This window comes from Pristiophorus japonicus, chromosome 22 (genome assembly GCF_044704955.1).
Source record: "Pristiophorus japonicus isolate sPriJap1 chromosome 22, sPriJap1.hap1, whole genome shotgun sequence".
NCBI lineage: Eukaryota > Metazoa > Chordata > Chondrichthyes > Pristiophoridae > Pristiophorus > Pristiophorus japonicus.
In genome coordinates this window covers 2,965,282-2,983,065 of record NC_091998.1, presented here as the reverse complement: position 1 = coordinate 2,983,065, position 17,784 = coordinate 2,965,282, and the positions used below count along the sequence as shown (strand labels likewise).

The 17,784-nt window shown below is 42.6% G+C and overlaps 1 protein-coding gene across 3 annotated transcripts in view; it reads left to right on the top strand.

Moving 5' to 3' along the window:
- The window catches only part of ccser2a (coiled-coil serine-rich protein 2a), a 723,588-nt gene that overhangs the window by 291,889 nt on the left and 413,915 nt on the right, over positions 1-17,784 (top strand). For all 3 annotated transcript variants that reach the window (XM_070865515.1, XM_070865514.1, XM_070865516.1), the window contains exon 6: positions 9,581-9,710. In XM_070865515.1, the coding sequence (XP_070721616.1) occupies positions 9,581-9,710 (130 nt within the window). The remainder of the gene's footprint in view (positions 1-9,580; positions 9,711-17,784) is intronic.

Here is a 17,784-nt window from a genome sequence, read left to right as displayed (position 1 = left end):
TTAAAAAGACAAGTCTGAAGGCTCTGTGCCTCAATGCGAGGAGTATTCATAATAAGGTGGACAAATTAACTGCGCAGGCAACAATTAACGAATATGATATAATTGGCATCACGGAGACATGTCTCCAGGGTGACCAAGGCTGGGAACCCAACATCCAGGGGTATTCAACATTCAGGAAGGATAGACAGAAAGGAAAAGGAGGTGGTGTAGTGTTGCTGGTTAAAGAGGAAATTGATGCAATAGTAAGGAGGGACATTAGCTTGGATGATGTGGAATCTGTATGGGTTGAGCTGCAGAATACCAAAGGGCAGAAAACGCTATTGGGAGTTGTGTACAGACCACCAAACAGTAGTAGTGAGGTTGGGGACAACATCAAACAAGAAGTTAGGGATGCACGCATTAAAGGTACAGCAGTTATCACGGGTGACTTTAATTTACATATAGATTGGGCGAACCAAACTGGTAGCAATACAGTGGAGGAGGAGTTCCTGGAGTGTATTAGGGGGATGGTTTTCGAGACCAATATGTCGAGGAACCAACTAGAGGTCTGGCCATCCTAGACTGGGTGATGTGCAATGAGAAAGGACTAATTAGTAATCTTGTTGTGCGAGGCCCCTTGGGGAAGAGTGAGCATAATATGGTAGAATTTTTTATTAAGATGGAGAGTGACCCAGTTAGTTCAGAGACAAGGGTCCTGAACTTAAGGAAAGGTAACTTCGATGGTATGAGACGTGAACTGGCTAAAATAGACTGGCAAAGGATACTTAAAGGGTTGATGGTGGATAGGCAATGGCAAACATTTAAAGATCACATGGATGAACTGCAACAATTGTATATCCCTGTCTGGAGTAAAAATAAAACGGGGAAAGTGGCTCAACCATGGCTAACAAGGGAAATTAAGGATAGTGTTAAATCCAAGGAAGAGGCATATAAATTGGCCAGAAAAAGCAGCAAACCTGAGGACTGGGAGAAATGTAGAATTCAGCAGAGGAGAGGGAAAATAGAGTATGAGAGGAAGCTTGCTGGGAATATAAAAACTGACTGCAAAAGCTTCTATAGATATGTGAAGAGAAAAAGATTAGTGAAGACAAACGTAGGTCCCTTGCAGTCAGAATCAGGTGAATTTATAATGGGGAACAAAGAAATGGCAGACCAATTGAACAAATACTTTGGTTCTGTCTTCACGAAGGAAGACACAAATAACCTTCTGGAAATACTAGGGGTCCGAGGGTCTAGTGAGAAGGAGGAACTGAAGGAAATCCTTATTAGTCAGGAAATTGTGTTAGGGAAATTGATGGGATTGAAGGCCGATAAATCCCCAGAGCCTGATAGTCTGCATCCCAGAGTACTTAAGGAAGTGGCCCTAGAAATAATGGGTGCATTGGTGATCATTTTCCAGCAATCTATCGACTCTGGATCAGTTCCTATGGACTGGAGGGTAGCTAATGTAATTTAATGTTAAGAAAGGAGGGAGAGAGAAAACAGGGAATTATAGACCGGTTAGCTTGACATCAGTAGTGGGGAAAATGTTGGAATCAATTATTAAAGCTGAAATAGCGGCGCATTTGGAAAGCAGTGACAGGATCGGTCCAAGTCAGCATGGCTTTATGAAAGAGCAATCATGCTTGACAAATCTTCTAGAATTTTTTGAGGATGTAACTAGTAGAGTGGACAAGGGAGAACCAGTGGATGTGTATTTGGACTTTCAAAAGGTTTTTGACAAGGTCACACACAAGAGATTGGTGTGCAAAATTAAAGCACATGGTATTGGGGGTAATGGTGTTAACGTGGATAGAGAACTGGTTGGCAGACAGGAAGCAGAGAGTCGGGATAAACTGGTCCTTTTCAGAATGGTAGACAGTGACTAGTGGGGTGCCGCAGGGCTCAGTGCTGGGTACCCAGCTATTTACAATATACATCAATGATTTAGATGAAGGAATTGAATGTAATATCTCCAAGTTTGCAGATGTCACTAAGCTGGGTGGCGGTGTGAGCTGTGAGGAGGATGCTAAGAGGCTGCAAGGTGACTTAGACAGGTTAGGTGAATGGGGAAATGCATGGCAGATGCAGTATAATGTGGATAAATGTGAGGTTTTCCACTTTGGTGGCAAAAACACGAAGGCAGAATATTATCTAATGTCGGCAGATTAGGAAAAGGGGATGTGCAATGAGACCTCAGTATCATGGTACATTAGTCATTGAAAGTTGGCATGCAGGTACAGCAGGCGGTGAAGAAGGCAAATGGCATGTTGGCCTTCATAGCTAGAGATTTGAATATAGGAGCAAGGAGGTCTTACAGCAGTTGTACAGGGCCTTGGTGAGGCCTCACCTGGAATATTGTGTTCAGTTTTGGTCTCCTAATCTGAGGAAGGACATTCTTGCTATTGAGGGAGTGCAGCGAAGGTTCACCAGAAGGTTCACCTGATTCCCGGAATGGCAGGACTGACCTATGAGGAGAGACTGGATTGACTGGGCCTGTATTCACTGGAGCTTAGAAGGATGAGAGGAGATATCATAGCAACATATAAAATTCTGACGGGACTGGACAGGTTAGATGCAGGAAGAATGTTCCCGATGTTGGGGAAGTCCAGAACCAGGGGACACAGTCTAAGGATAAGGGGTAAGCCATTTAGGATCGAGATGAGGAGAAACTTTTTCACTGAGTTGTTAACCTGTGGAATTCCCTACCGCAGGGAATTGTTGAGGCCAGTTTGTTGGATATATTCAAGAGGGAGTTAAATATGGTCCTTACGGCTAAAGGGATCAAGGGGTATGGAGAGAAAGCAGGAAAGCAGGAATGATCAGCCATGATCTTATTGAATGGTGGTGCAGGCTCGAAGGGCCAAATGGCCGACTCCTGCACCTGTTTTCTATGTTTCTAAGACTATATGCAATACCACGTATATACCTTACCTGTAAAATGTACTTGTTCCACTACTGCTAAACCCAAACAGTCATGTAACCAATCCTATTTTTTGTGCATGTATGTAAATGCAACTGTCGAGCCACACACATGGTCTATGGATGGGTGGGGGGGGGGGGCGGGGGAAATTGGGGTATGTAGTCATGGACACATGGATCACATCCAGAATCCACTCAAACCCCCACTTCAACCTCCAACCGTCCACTGCTGACCATTTCCCAATGTTGTGGCAATTAGGGGTCCACAGGGAGAGAGCCATTTCCAAGCACAGACAAAGTGCAAGGGCTTTGGACACTCAAGTCGAGGGCCAGAGCACACAGTGCAAAGGCCAGTGGCACAAGACTTAGGGAGGAATGATGTTGTGTATGTATGTACCCTGTACACTCAATGTACAGTTACATAAGACTAATGAATGTATCTTTACACTATATACAATATGCCTGTACCACCAGAGGGTGCAACTGGTGGAGACCTAGAGGTCACCTGCACACCGCAGGTAACCAGGGAGCTCACCTCACTGTACCCTCATTCAGGAGCTGCAATAAATGGACTAAGGTCACAACAGTTCAAGTGCAATACCTTACCTCGTGGAGTCATTATTAGAGTGCTTACAGACACCACAGGGGGGGAGCGGGAAATAACCTGGCGAGCAACAGTATGCATGGTGAAGATCACACTCATGGACAGAATGGAAATGTTCGGCTCAGTGACCACCCAATCTGTTTGGGTTCCCCAAGGAAATGCACCATGGGCAGCATAAACAATGTATGACATTAGAGCGTATACACACAACTAGCTGTCTTACACAGGAATATTTGTCACCCCGGAGAATGGTATAGTATGCAGCAATAATGATGTAAGCAGATCTGGAGAATATGGATGACAGGTGAGAATAAGGGGACCTCATCATCATGAAAATAGGGGGAGAGGCGAAAGCAGAAATTGAGTTGAGCAAAGAGCACATTTTAGAAACTCTTGTATGGAAAATGGAGTCTTACAAGTCGATACAGTGGAGACCAGGGCGCTACAGGTTGGAAGGTTGGCATCTTTACAAGAAACAGGGCCGGACAAAGCATATTCCAGGTAGTCATCATGATCTGTGGGTTTGTAGCGTCTATTATCACAATTTGCAGGGTGGTATGTTTCAGCATTTCCCCCCAGTCCTATATGGAGGACTTCATTTAGTTTCAATGTACCTTTTTATGAAGGGACTGGGAACAACTGAATATGTTTGATGGGCAAGATAGATTTGCCCTTAGAGTTTAAATTCTATAATGGTCAGCTTTGCTCAGTGATAGCACTCACTACCTTTAAGTTAGAAGCCAGTAGGCTCAAGCTCTGTCCCAGAACTTGCGGACTACATGTACAATGACGCTTCAGGCCCACATTATCGGAGGGGACTGTCTTTGAAATAGAGGTTAAACTGATGTGGTGTCTACCTGTTCAAGTGGGTGTAAAAGATCCCATTGCACTTATTCGAAGAAGTGTTTTGGGCAACAGACACTTATCAACAAGAGCAGACGTTGACGATGAGATTCAACAGCGCCTCCAGTGCGCCAGTGCAGCCTTTGGCCACCTGAGGAAAAGAGTGTTTGAAGACCAGGCCTCACAATTGCCACTAATCTCATGGTCTACAGGGCTGTAGTAATACCCGCCCTCCTGTATGGCTAAGAGATATAGACCATGAACAGTAGACACCTCAAGTCGCTGGAGAAATACCACTAACGATGTCTCCGAAAGATCCTACAAATCCCCTGGGAGGACAGACGCACCAACATTAGCCTCCTCGACCAGGCCAACATCCCCAGCATTGAAGCATTGATCAGCTTCGCTGGGCAGGCCACATTGTCCGCATGCCAGACACGAGACTCCCAAAGCAAGCGCTCTACTCGGAACCCTTCTTGGCAAACGAGCCAAAGGTGGGCAGCAGAAACGTTACAAGGACACCCTCAAAGCCTTCCTGATAAAGTGCAACATCCCCACTGACACCTGGGAGACCTGGCCAAAGACCGCCCTAAGTGGAGGAAGTGCATCCGGGAGGTTGCTGAGCACCTCGAGTCTCATCGACGAGAGCATGCAGAAATCAAACGCAGGCAGTGGAAAGAGCGTGCGGCAAACTTGTCCCACCCACCCTTTCCCTCAGCGACTATCTGTCCCACCTGTGACAGGGACTGTGGTTCTCGTTTAGCCACCTAAGGACTCATTTTAAGAGTGGAAGCAAGTCTTCCTCGATTCCAAAGGACTGCCTATAATGTTGATGATGAGCATATTTGAATTGTAGGTACATAAGAACATAAGAAATAGGAGCAGGTGTAGGCCATACGGCCCCTCGACCTGCTCCGCCATTTAATAAGATCATGGCTGATCTGATCATGGACTCGACTCCACTTTCCTGCTCGCTCCCCATAACCCCTTATCCCCTTATCCCCTTATCGTTTAAGAAACTGTCTATTTCTGTCTTAAATTTATTCATGTCCCAGCTTCCACAGCTCTCTGAGGCAGCAAATTCCACAGATTTACAACCCTCTGAGAGAAGAAATTGCTCCTCATCTTTGTTTTAAATGGGCCGTCCCTTATTCTAAGATCATGCCCTCTAGTTCTAGTCTCCCCCATCAGTGAAAACATCCTCTCTGCATCCACCTTGTCAAGCCCCCTCATAATCTTATACGTTGCAATAAGATCACCTCTCATTCTTCTGAATTTCAATGAATATAGGCCCAACCTACTCAACCATTCTTCATGTCAACCCCCTCATTTCCGGAATCAACCAGTGTTGATGGTGACTAATTCTGAATGAAATAATTAACCATTCTGATGTAAATGATATTAATGTTAATATTATATAGAATATATTAGTGTTAATATTGGTAGTTATCACCTTGTTTACATTTTAGGGTACTTGTAAGTGTTTCTAATTTCAATTTGTTTGACCTGTGGAGTTTCGCTATATCAAACTTGGATCTATAAAATACCTCTATCTCTGTATATCTCTATTTCTATATATCTCTATCTATATCTATCTATATATATCTATAATCTATCTCTATCTCTCTCTCTCTCTCTATCTCTATATCTATCTCTCTATCCCTATCTCTATCTGAAGTTGCATGATCAACCATGATCATATTGAATGGTGGTGCAGGCTCGAAGGGCCGAATGGCCTCCTACTGCACCTATTATCTATGTTTCTATCTCTATCTTTATCTCTCGCTATCTTTCGATATCTATATATAAAGTTTTGATCTAGTCACTCACTAGAAGTAACATTTATGGAAATTAAGTTTAACATTTATAGCAAATCCTTTCTTTCACTTAATTTGTTGTCCATTGTACACTATACAGTTATTGGTCTGCTTATTTGTGAACCTTGGTATCATTTGAAGCACAGAACTCTATAGCCATCAGCAGCTGTGTATAGATTGTAATCAGATTATTCAAATTCCCTGTGTCCCAGGCAGTTGCCATATCAGTCAGCAGCACCCATCACCCGGTTTTTAGTCCACATGGTTCTAACTCCATTTGCCATGTGTCCCCAGAAGTGCAGCAAGTTAGCACCAGCTCCTTGCTCAGTCCACAGCCTGCCACCTGCCTACGATGGAGAATCACACCGTCAATTCGTTCACAGCTCACAACCAAGGCAAAAGTTGGAAATGGGATCAATGCTACAGCAATTTTATGTTAAGTTGCATTACTGTGCAACGTATTCATTTTGTATCAGGCTGTGCGTTTCAACAGAAACGAGGGCCATATTCAGAGGGTTTTGTCAAGGGGAAAGTTTCTATGTTGTAATGTTGGGCACTTCCTTCAAATTAGCTATGTTGAGGGAGCACTATTTACAATAGATGAGGCAGTATACTACAATGTAGTAATTTAGTTCAATGGTTTTGATCCCTCGTGTAATCGGATGAACCAACTTGATAAGCTTGGGCCTTTCACCCTTGAAAAGATACATCTCAGAGGGGAGCTTTATCGGCAGAAAGCAACCAAACGCAGAACAGTAATAGGAAGGTTATGGGGTTGGTGTTCTGGAAGGTAAGGTCAAGTACACGAAAGGGCTTTCTCCATCTGAATCTATCTTTTAATATTTCATATTGACCACTGGCACATCAGAGGCAACGTTCCCTCTAAGCGCCCATGCAGCTGTCTGCTGTTCCCGCGCAGTCTGGAACCGGCTTTTCTAATGTGGGCCGCATAGCACGTTAAAGTGGGGTGCGGGGGGGGGACATTGGTCAGGACTGAGGTAATCTTAACAGTTAGGGCAATGATATTATCTCTCATATCTTCAATTGGCGTAAAAACTGATTTTAATTTTCCCATGTAGTTGATGGGAATGTTGGACAGTTTGTAATAGCGGCAGTGTTCAGGCACTGGGTGTGATGTTTCGTCTTCCTAACTAGCTTCACTGCTACTGCATTACTAATGGCTTTCACAAATGTTATGCAGGTACAGGTATTTGTCTCTGACCGTGGTACCACAGTCTCCACTCAGCCTACTGGGGAATAGACAGAGTCTGATATAATTAGAGATCGACAAACAAGATAAAGAAGGATGATTTCACACAATTATAATTGCATTGCTTATAGAGTGTAGCAAAATGTACATATTTTTATCAAGTTAGTGTGGGGGAGGGAAATGATGCAGTCACTCTTTTTCATGATTGCCTTCTCATGTACTGGAAATATCAAATGTGTGATGGGGAGCACGTAAGCTCAGACTAACTGGACTCGCTATCTCAAATGTTGAATGTCCCTTTCAGCTGTCTTAATCTTTGCCTGACCCATTACTAAAGATGCTATTTTTTCTGATTATGCTTCTGTGAAGTGGTTTGGGGCAGGTTTCTACATTAAAGGAGTTGTATGAATGGAAGTTTTTGTCTGTAGTCACCCCAGCTACTGCCTCCAGCTCCGGCAAGGTGCCAGGTAACATTGTCATTATAACTATTTTCGAGCACATACTGAGCACAAAATCTTTTGAAATGCACAGTATGTCTACTGCATATTTGGGGAGGAGGAGATGGGGGAATTAGCAATATTGTTCCATACCCTTCAGAATAATCTCTGACTATCATTTTTTCACGAGCGGTATTGTAAGCAATTTTTATGATAACTGATTGAAAAGGCTTTGACAAAGTCTTTTGCTGAGACAGCCTTGGTTCAGTGTCGAACAATATCAAACTAATTAATGTTCTACACTGCAATGATTGTTGACTATCACATGATAAATAATATTTCCCCGGTCCTTTATGGGGTGGAGTGAATCTCTTTTGGTTTAAGTTCTGTTGTTAGTATTCACATCAGTCAGTCAGAGGAATCGCACATCTCCTTTCCCTCGAGTGATTTTACCATTGAGTTCTTTGGAGCATTCGTCCATGGTCAAAGCTGCAGTTTACAATTGCATGATTATTTTGTCTTGGGATTGTTTTTTCTTCTTGGGGCATAAGTGACACTGGCAAGGCAATAGTTAGTGCTCATCCTTAGATGCCTGAGGGCATTAAGAGTCATCCGCTTTGTGTGAAACTAGATTTGCATTTAGGCCAGACTAGATCAGGGTGACTGTCCCTGAAAGACAGACAGCAGTAAACCAGTGGAGTTCTTATGACAATATAGCAGCTTTCACAGTTTTAGCCCACAGGTTACCAGATCAGTAGAATTTGATATCTGAATTTGCTGTGGGATTTGAACTCAGGATCTCTGGGTTGCTAGTTTAGTACCAGAACCATTAGACTCCTGTACCTGTAAAACTCATGTATATGTTTAGAAATCATTTGTACATAACCCCAAAAAAACTGAACTTAATATTTTTCCATAAAACTTTCCAATTAACAGTGAATGTGACCTTGGGGAGGAGAAAGGAAGTTTTGCGCTATTGACATAGGAATGGCACCTGATAATCTGTGCACTCAGCAATATTATTGGACCATGATAGAGATGAAGACAAACCAAAAGCTAATATTTTTTTTGATCCCACTTTGATGCAACAAAGCAAGTAAGACTTCATGTCTATTCTGGAATTTGCATCACTTATTTACACCAGCACCAGATTAATACAAGAGCTGTTTTTAAGGGGGTGAAGGAGAGAGGGGATGTCCCAATTTTTCTAAATTGAGAAAGAATGTCACTAAGTATGTGCTAAGTTCTGTGTATGCATGGCTGCACTCTTTTTACATTTTGGAGGTTTCTTTTCAGCCCTAGTTCTTGCAAACGCAATGAGATTGAACAACTTTACCTTTTAACATAATCCAACTTGGTTGAATTTGAGCTGGTGCAAATCCATGCAACTGAAAGTCAACTGAATCTCTGCTGGCTCACTTGGCTCTCATGCACAGACCGCTGCAGAGATCTTGACCAGCCTGTATTACCCATGCAATTCAGTGTCATTTCAAGATGATGCAATTTTAAATGAGGGGTAGTTGAGTTCCTTTCGGCTTTGTTCACTTCAAATATAAGACAATCTGTCTCATCCAACCCGCAGAAAACACAAATGGTATGGAAAGGGCTCTTTTCAATGTATCCTTCTTTGTGCCACATCAGATTTATCGAGAAGCTTTTTCATTAAGCTTGTTGGCGCTCTGTGAATTATAATGGAAAACTGATGCAACAATAACACGGCAGGAGATGTTATTTCTCATGGTTTTTTTTAATGGCCTTTTTTCTTTAGAGGCATGTGAAAGTATGGCTCACCTGGAAAGATCGGAGAGAGGAAGCAGGAACCAAGGGTTCTGGAGGAAGAGATATCCACACTGGAGTGGGCAGGAGCAGTATCACCATGAGAACAATGAATTACAAAGGTATGTTTTCTTGCACACAGGATAAAAGTGACTTGAAGGGACAAAAGCAAGTTTTCTCTGGGATAGAAATTTTCTCAGTTCAATTCAACTTGTCTTTGTTACAACTGAAATGCGAAGAGAGACTCACAGAAAAATCCAATTATAGAGCTAGACTGTTGGAGGTCAAAATTGAGCCGAGCTCTTGAGGTATCATCGTGCCGTTGTTTCTGATATTGATTGCAAATTGTATAATCCAGGTTTGACGACTTTGTTATATGGACAGAAACCAAAAAGTAAATTGTGGTTATTATGTTTGTCCACTTCTGCCAATGACGGATGTCCAGTCTCTTCTAAATTCTTTTAAAAATCTGAGATGAGTTCTCGGTGTTGGAGTTTATAGAATCAATGTCATCACATTGTGAATGGTGGGAGGGGAATTTGCTTCGAGCATATGTTGAATAAAAGATGTTCACGAGGAAGCCATCAACTTGACATGGTAAGTTAGTTCTTCAAGTGAACGGAAACAACATTGGAAATCTGTGAATGGCAGCAATATATCGTCAGCACAATTCAGCTTTTTCTTACTGTACACATTCTGAAGCAACTTCTGTGATTTTGGTCTGTACATTGCTGCTGCCACTTGTGTACATGTTGTTTTTCTTCATGTTTTCTGAGCCATTAGGTGGGATGCAAGAGCAATCCAAGGTGACTGTTCCTGTGACCTTTCTCCCCTCTTAATTTCTCTGTGGCAGAGCACTTGGCCTCTTGCCAGCATCTCTTCACATTAGCATGGGTTATATTAGAATCTGACGTGAGAGTTAATAGGTGCAAGCACAGTGTTGTATAACTTTCAGTTTTGTCTTTTATTTTGGCCTTTAAGGGACTCCAAAAGTTTGTAAAACAATCTGTGTGAGACTAAATCACACAAGAAGTTATCTCTCCTCTCCACATATGAAATGCTGTAATCACACTGTTTCACTCCCTCTTTCTGTTTCCAGGAGGGAAATCATTCCTGAAGTGTAATTGCAATGCCCACTATATATCTATTGAACGGCATAGTACAGTGAACGGTGTATTAGTTTAACACAGGCACAACTTAGACCCCGAGAAGAATGCACATTTGTATCCCATTATCTTTCTGTAGGGCTTACAGTTGAATTGCAGTAGGAGCCACGCATTGTTTAGCGGAGATGGAGGTTTGGCATGAGGGTCAATCATGGGCACAGTGAGGTCATCTCAGATGTAAATTGCACTATAATGTTTTAAAACACATCATAATGAGGTTAGCAAATTTTTAGGAGTTCGGATTTATAGTAGGAATTCTTATTAGCTACCAGGTGAGGTCAGAGAGATACTTCATGCCACCAGCTTCTATCAAAAATATCTAACTAAATTATTCACGTTGTTGGACTGCTTTGCTAGTCAAAGAGGAACATATATAGAGATGTGTTTTTATATTGCTTTGTAATGCATGTTATGTTCTGGCTGTATGTACATTATCTTTTCTTATAAATTGAAAGCCAAGCATTCGATTAGCAAAAAGGTACGGCTATTTTCACAGTAGTTGGCAGCAGGATTTGTAAATGCAGTGTATTTATCTGCTCAAACTTTTCATTGAACCTTCATGGATTCTTTTTACTTATTTGACAAGTGTTCAAGTAAGTGATATTGTTTAAGACTTGACTTCCAACTATTACCATCCCTATTAGCACTCACCAGAATAATTATTAACACATTTCTTGCTACTGTTTAGGAGGTGTTCAAAGACGTGATTTCCAGCTAGTATGAGCCAGTAAAGCACAGAAATTTGATACATTACCAGCAGTCATTTACACTCGAATGTCACTGTTGAAAATACTTTGACACAACGATTAAATTATATGCAGCTAACAGTGGAGTAAATGAGGCCAATACTGATTCCATAACACTTGCATATGGCCTGACTGATAAATAACGAAAGCATGTGATCGTTATCTCATTCATAAGTGCCAATCAGACAGACAATTATGCTACTTACAACAAAGCTGTTAAATCATTCCAACTTGGTACAGGTTGAACCTCTCTTATCCGGGACTCCCTTATCCGGCACCACCCCTTGTTCGGGAGCATTCTCGGCCGCCGGGTGGCGCATGTGCGGAACGCAGCCGGTCAAAATCTTCGAAAAATATCAGTGTAAAAAAAAAACGTAGCCATTTACATTTGCACAGCACATTTCAATCTCAACAAATAAATTTACCCAACTTTGGAGCTGAAACCTTTGGGCCCAGTGGCCCGCTGACACCTCGGGGCCTGCCCAGGACCGACACCTCGGGGCCCGCCGACACCTCGGGGCCCGCCCAGGACCGACACCTCGGGGCCCGCCGACACCTCGGGGCCCGCCCGGGACCGCTGACACCTCGGGGCCCGCCCAGGACCACTGACACCTCGGGGCCCGCCGAGGACCACCAACACATCGGAGCCCGCTGACACCTCGGGGCCCGCCCGGGACCGCTGACACCTCGGGGCCCGCCCAGGACCGCCAACACCTCGGGGTCCGCCCGGGACTGCTGACACCTCGGGGCCCGCCCGGGACTGCTGACACCTTGGGGCCCGCTGACTCCGTTGACTCACCCTCCCTTTGCGCGGTGCTGGCTCCTCGAGTGGATGTGTGAGGTGTCGGTCAGCATCGTTCCCCCTGCGCTGTGCCCAGGGCTGGTGTAAGGGGTAGTGGGGAAGAGGACAAGGAACCGCTGCTCCAGCACGAACTCCAGTTGCTGCTAATCCCACTCCCGCAGTCATTCCTGGAGTCTCCCCACACTAGCACAGGAACAAATCAAACAAGAAGATTAACTCTCACTCTGTCTAACCCAGTGTGCTCAGTGGAGCCAAGTGTGCACAATGTGTGTGAGCACAGAAGTGTCAGCGGGCCGGCGGGCCCTGAAGTGGCTCAAGGCTGGGAGTGGGTCGCAAACACGTGACCTCCCCTCATCTGGCAAAATCCCTTATTCGTCACTGGCCAGGTCCCTAGGGTGCCGGATAGTGCCATGCTTATACAGATAACAGGCTTCCAATATACAAGTCTTTGGATTGTTTCTGATAACTTGAAAATGGCTTTGTGCAACAACACCGTACCTTCTCATGGCTTAATTATTCAGGAGAATAATCCTGAGAGCTGCCGGTTATTCACAGAATCATGTGTAATATTTGCATTATATGGTCCAATGAAAAAGCAAGTTACTGCCTTTAAACCACCCCACCCCACAGTAATATTTCATTTAGAATCAAAGATATATAAACTTAGCTCTAAAATAAAAACATCTAGCCTGTTACCATAGCAGTCTATCACACAGACTGAGGCCATTTAACTCATCATGTCTGTGCCGATCTTTGCAAATAGCAATCCAAATCTAATCTAACTGCTCCATGCTCTCCCGAAGGCTGTGTATCTTGCTGTCTCAAGGATTTATCCAAATTTCCCATAAAAGATGCACTGGTCTCTGCCTCAGCCACTCCCGATGGTAAAGCACTCTATGCTCAAACAATCCTTTGTATAATTACATTTCTCCTCATTCTCTTAGTTTTAAATTGATGATTCCTCATCACTGACTTTCCAACTTGAGGAATTATTTCCCTATTCACTTGCTCAAACCTCTTCACAATTTTGAAGATCTCTGAAATCTCTTCCATCTTCTCTGCTCCAGTGGAAATAGTTCCAATATTTCAAGTTACAGATCTCTTATCTGCACAAGATGTCCCATCAGGATAAGGTATGAAAGCAATACATACAAAGCCCGAGCCATCCAACCGAAAGATGTGGATTAAACACCTTGGGGACATGTGCTAGCCAGAGAATGCAATGTACAGCCTCTATCCAGAGCTAAGAAAGTATCCAGCAGTCTGGACCGCCTGCTTGGAAACTCACACATTCCCCCTCACCGTCCCAACAACTCATCCCTCCAGAACCGATTGCACACAGGCAATGGAAGCACTTGCTGTGCTAGAGAAGCAACAACCCAGAAAAGATATGTTAACTGCTGTGCATATGCATTTCTGGGCCTCTGTTGACCCTTACCTCCGTGATTACACGGATTCTGAATCACTTAAAACTACTGTACAATTATGCTTTCAAAGTGTCCTCTGTGTTAATTGTATTGCTGACTGATATGTAAATATCACTTTGTAACTTTTCCCTTTTTAAAACAAAAATCAAAACAAAACATTACTAACTGAACTATCGTTTTAGTTCATCGATTATATCTCGGAGGGACTTCCCTGTAATCAGTCCCATGACAGAATGCCATTCTTGGTTCATAAGTTACAATTTGTCTATTTGCTGTTACTGCCCAGCTCTTTAATGTTAATGAGACTCTACACAGGGTTATGTTAAAATCAAAACTAGCTGTCTAGGTGCTGCAGTGGATGAAAACTCTAGGCCGTGATTTTAGGGAACTTGCAGGGTAACTGGGGTGGGAGATAGAATATTTCACTTTGGCATGATTCGGGGGTTTGAGACTAAGATAAATTGTTGGGCAGAGTACAGGGATTTTACCCTTCATTGGACCTGTGCTATACCTGATCTGGTTGATTGCACTCGATACCAAAAGTGTAAACGCTGTTCCATTCCCATCACTGGCACAACTCACCTTGCTCAGCACTGAATAAGCCCTGCTTTCTTTAGTTTTCATCATTGATCCAGCTGCAATGGTACCTTAGATTTCCACCACAATGAAGGGACATTCGGGGGGAATAATCCATAGTTTTAGCAGCATTACTCCATTGTTCTGTAGCTGTTGGTAAAATCGGCTGGAAAGTTGATATTTTGGGTGAGTTTATTATTTTCTCCGATTGAAAGGGAATCAAAAGTCTGCATCCTGGGCTTTCCTTGCCCTTCGAAGCTTCAGTGACCTGGAGTGATTAACACCGATTCAATGTCCCATGTTTCATAGTCTGGATTAAGGATACTGACCTATGAAGCATGTTTTGCACAAAGTCTGTTTTGTAATTTCCATAGTTTTTCTGTTGACCTCTACTCTCTCAACATGAAGCTAGGGCTCCACCACTGGAGGATGTTACTTGGTGTGAGTATGAAAACCACACACCAGTTGATATGACTGACAACAAGGTAGATTTTGTCAGTCCTTAATTACAGTAGATTAACTATGAGGTGCTGCAGCTTTAAGAATCAAATTTGTCACAAGATATTCTCTTAGGATGCAAAAGTTTGTTTTAAGATTGATGTATACATCTATTCCAAATGGAGGACAGATGACTACTTGTCATTAAAAAAAATTACCTTCCTGTGAGAGGCAGTTTAATACTATGCAGTGAGCATTTGACTGAAATTTTAATTTAGGTTTGTGCCAGATAAAGATGATGCAGATATGTTGTGTAGGATACATTATTGATGGTTTTGACATCCATTCCTTGTTGCATGTGTAGTCCCACAGCTTTAATCTATGCTGAGTACTCTGTACACAAAAACCTTCTGATTTTAGCATATATTTGGTCGACTTTAAAAGGATTGTAACTGATTTCCTTAAATCTCTCCATCTGGATGTTTGTAGTTTTGCAGAAATAACATTTCAGTGACCCTGAAAGGAATTCACTTTCAAGTTTTCATTATCTGCTGCTTCAAGGCTTTTCATTTCTTCCTGAAATTGCATTGGCTTAACCTGTTACGAGCTGAAATTGCAGCTCCTGAAGACAGTGGGATTAGACTAAACCATCAGGGAGAAAAACAGTGGGCCAGACTCGATGGACTGAAAGGCCTGTTTCTGTGCAGTAGCACCCTATGATTCTGTAAGAATAAAGAGGAGGGAAAATGTTTCAGCTTCCAGAATTAACTGCTCAAAATTGAAAGTGCCTCGCACCATCTTGAGTAGTGATTAATGACTTCAGAAATTCACTTAACCTAAATTTTCATTAACCCTTGAAATAGGTGACATTTATTATTCCTATCTCTTTGGATTGATTTCTGTCTTTTCTGTAGTTTGTTATTGCACACTGAATTTTAAACAAAAAAAATCTATACCTGGTGCATCAAGCCTGTCCCATCCAGACATGGTGCAGCTTTTGTGCACCATCGATCCCCTCCCCTCCCCCCATCCCCCTTTCACTCCATCACACAATCTCCTGGGAGAGACAGAAAAAAGCCTCAGGCCAATTTATGAAAAACTGGGAAATTCTTCTCTCAGTCCCGAATGCAATCAGTCAAACTCCAGGAGATTGAAGTAAGATATTAATAATCTCAGTTAACCTTCAACTGCCATCTGTAATTTGAGATGTGCCACCCTCTCAGGGACACATCAAGCGCCCTTTTAAAGGACTGCAGTGAACCCATACTTGACACACATTTTGGAAGTTTTTTCCAGAGGTCGATAACTCTCGTTTTGGTTACAGTCACCATTTGTGTTTTTTCTCGCACTTATGGAACTCTTGGAATTTTTAAAAGCAGTAAACTTTTGAAACTATTCCTCATTACACCCATTTTACTTGCTGTGTTTGAGCAGGATTCCATCCAAGAACTCTTGTTAGAGTGCAGGGTTTTGGACTCAGCCGGTTAATGCACCATGTGGTGCAGTAATAAGCCATAAAGATAAGGAAGGTTACAGGATCCTTCGCTGTTCTTGGAGAGAAAAATGAATTAATAAACAATCTCTCACAGATTATTTCTTCCCTGGAACTGAATAAGAAATCTCTACATTTCGTATGCATTATCTTGGAGTGTATAACAATTTGAAGCAGCTCCAAACCACAGCAACCCTCATTGCCAAGCTGATCTAAATTTGGAATGACAAGTTAGTTTTGAATGAAGGTTGGTACAATTTACTCCTATTTGGATATTTCAGAATTTGTCCATTGGAAAAATATTCAATTTAAAAAAAAACAATCAAATTTTTACTCTTGCTGAATTTACGAGCAAGTCAGTGTTGGACAACGTTTATATACGCCAGTGTTGGACAACGTTTTATACACTCCAAGATACTACATAAGAAATGTAGGGCTTCCCTAGATGTGCTCAAGTCTCTGGTGTTGGACTTGAACCCCCTTCTGACAGTGACTTTATTCTCTCGCTTACCATGTGCGATGCTATGGGAGATCAACTGATATCCAAATAAAAATCTTCTGTCTGGTGTGCCTTTGTCACACTCCAACATCAGTTTGTTAAAGAGAAAAAAAAAGGGCAGACCTTTCATTCTGGGTTCTGACCTGGAGCCTGAAATGTATAACTTCAAATTCACCCTAGAAATTTTTACACTGCTACAATTAACTGGATTCCCCACAGGAAATATTTGAACAGTGACTTTACTCTATCAAAACCCCTCATAATTTTGAACACCTCTATTAAATCTCCCCCTAATCTTCCCTTCTCTAAGGAGAACAATCCCAGCTTCTCCATGTAACAGAAGTCCCTCATCCCTGGTACCATTCCAGTAAACCTCCTCTGCACTTTCACCGATGTCTTGACATCCTTCCTAAAATGTGGTTCCCCAAATTGGACCTAATAGTCCAGCTGAGGCCTAACCAGTCTTTATGTTAAGGTTTTGCATTGCTTCCTCGCAGTGTCCTGTTTTATGTTTGCTCAGCTACTTCATGGTTTGCTAAGTCCTGTAAAATGGCTCATTTGTTTTACCCAGATTGTAAATGTAAAATGATGTACACACATTTTTAATTTAAATGGTTGTAGCGCAGATGACCTTAAGTCCAGATTCAGGCAATCTGTTCTGAATTGTTATTTCATTTTATAAATATTGGCTGATGAACAGGCAAGGTCAGTCAGTAATCTCGTAACATGGCAGTGTTTAGGCGATGATACTCTACAAAATGATTCCTTTTTGAAGTATTGACAAATTATGGCCCATTATGTTTTGTAGTATTTTCCTAACTACGAAAAGTGACTCATCATCACAGGCAGTCCCTTGGAATCGAGGAAGACTTGCTTCCACTCTTAAAATGAGTCCTTAGGTGGTTGAACAGTCCAATACGATAGCCACAGACCCTGTCACTGGTGGGACAGATAGTTGTTAAGGGAAAGGGAGGGTGGGACTGGTTTGCTACATGCTCTTTCCGCGGCCTGAGCTTGATTTCTGCACGCTCTCGGCGATGAGACTCGAGG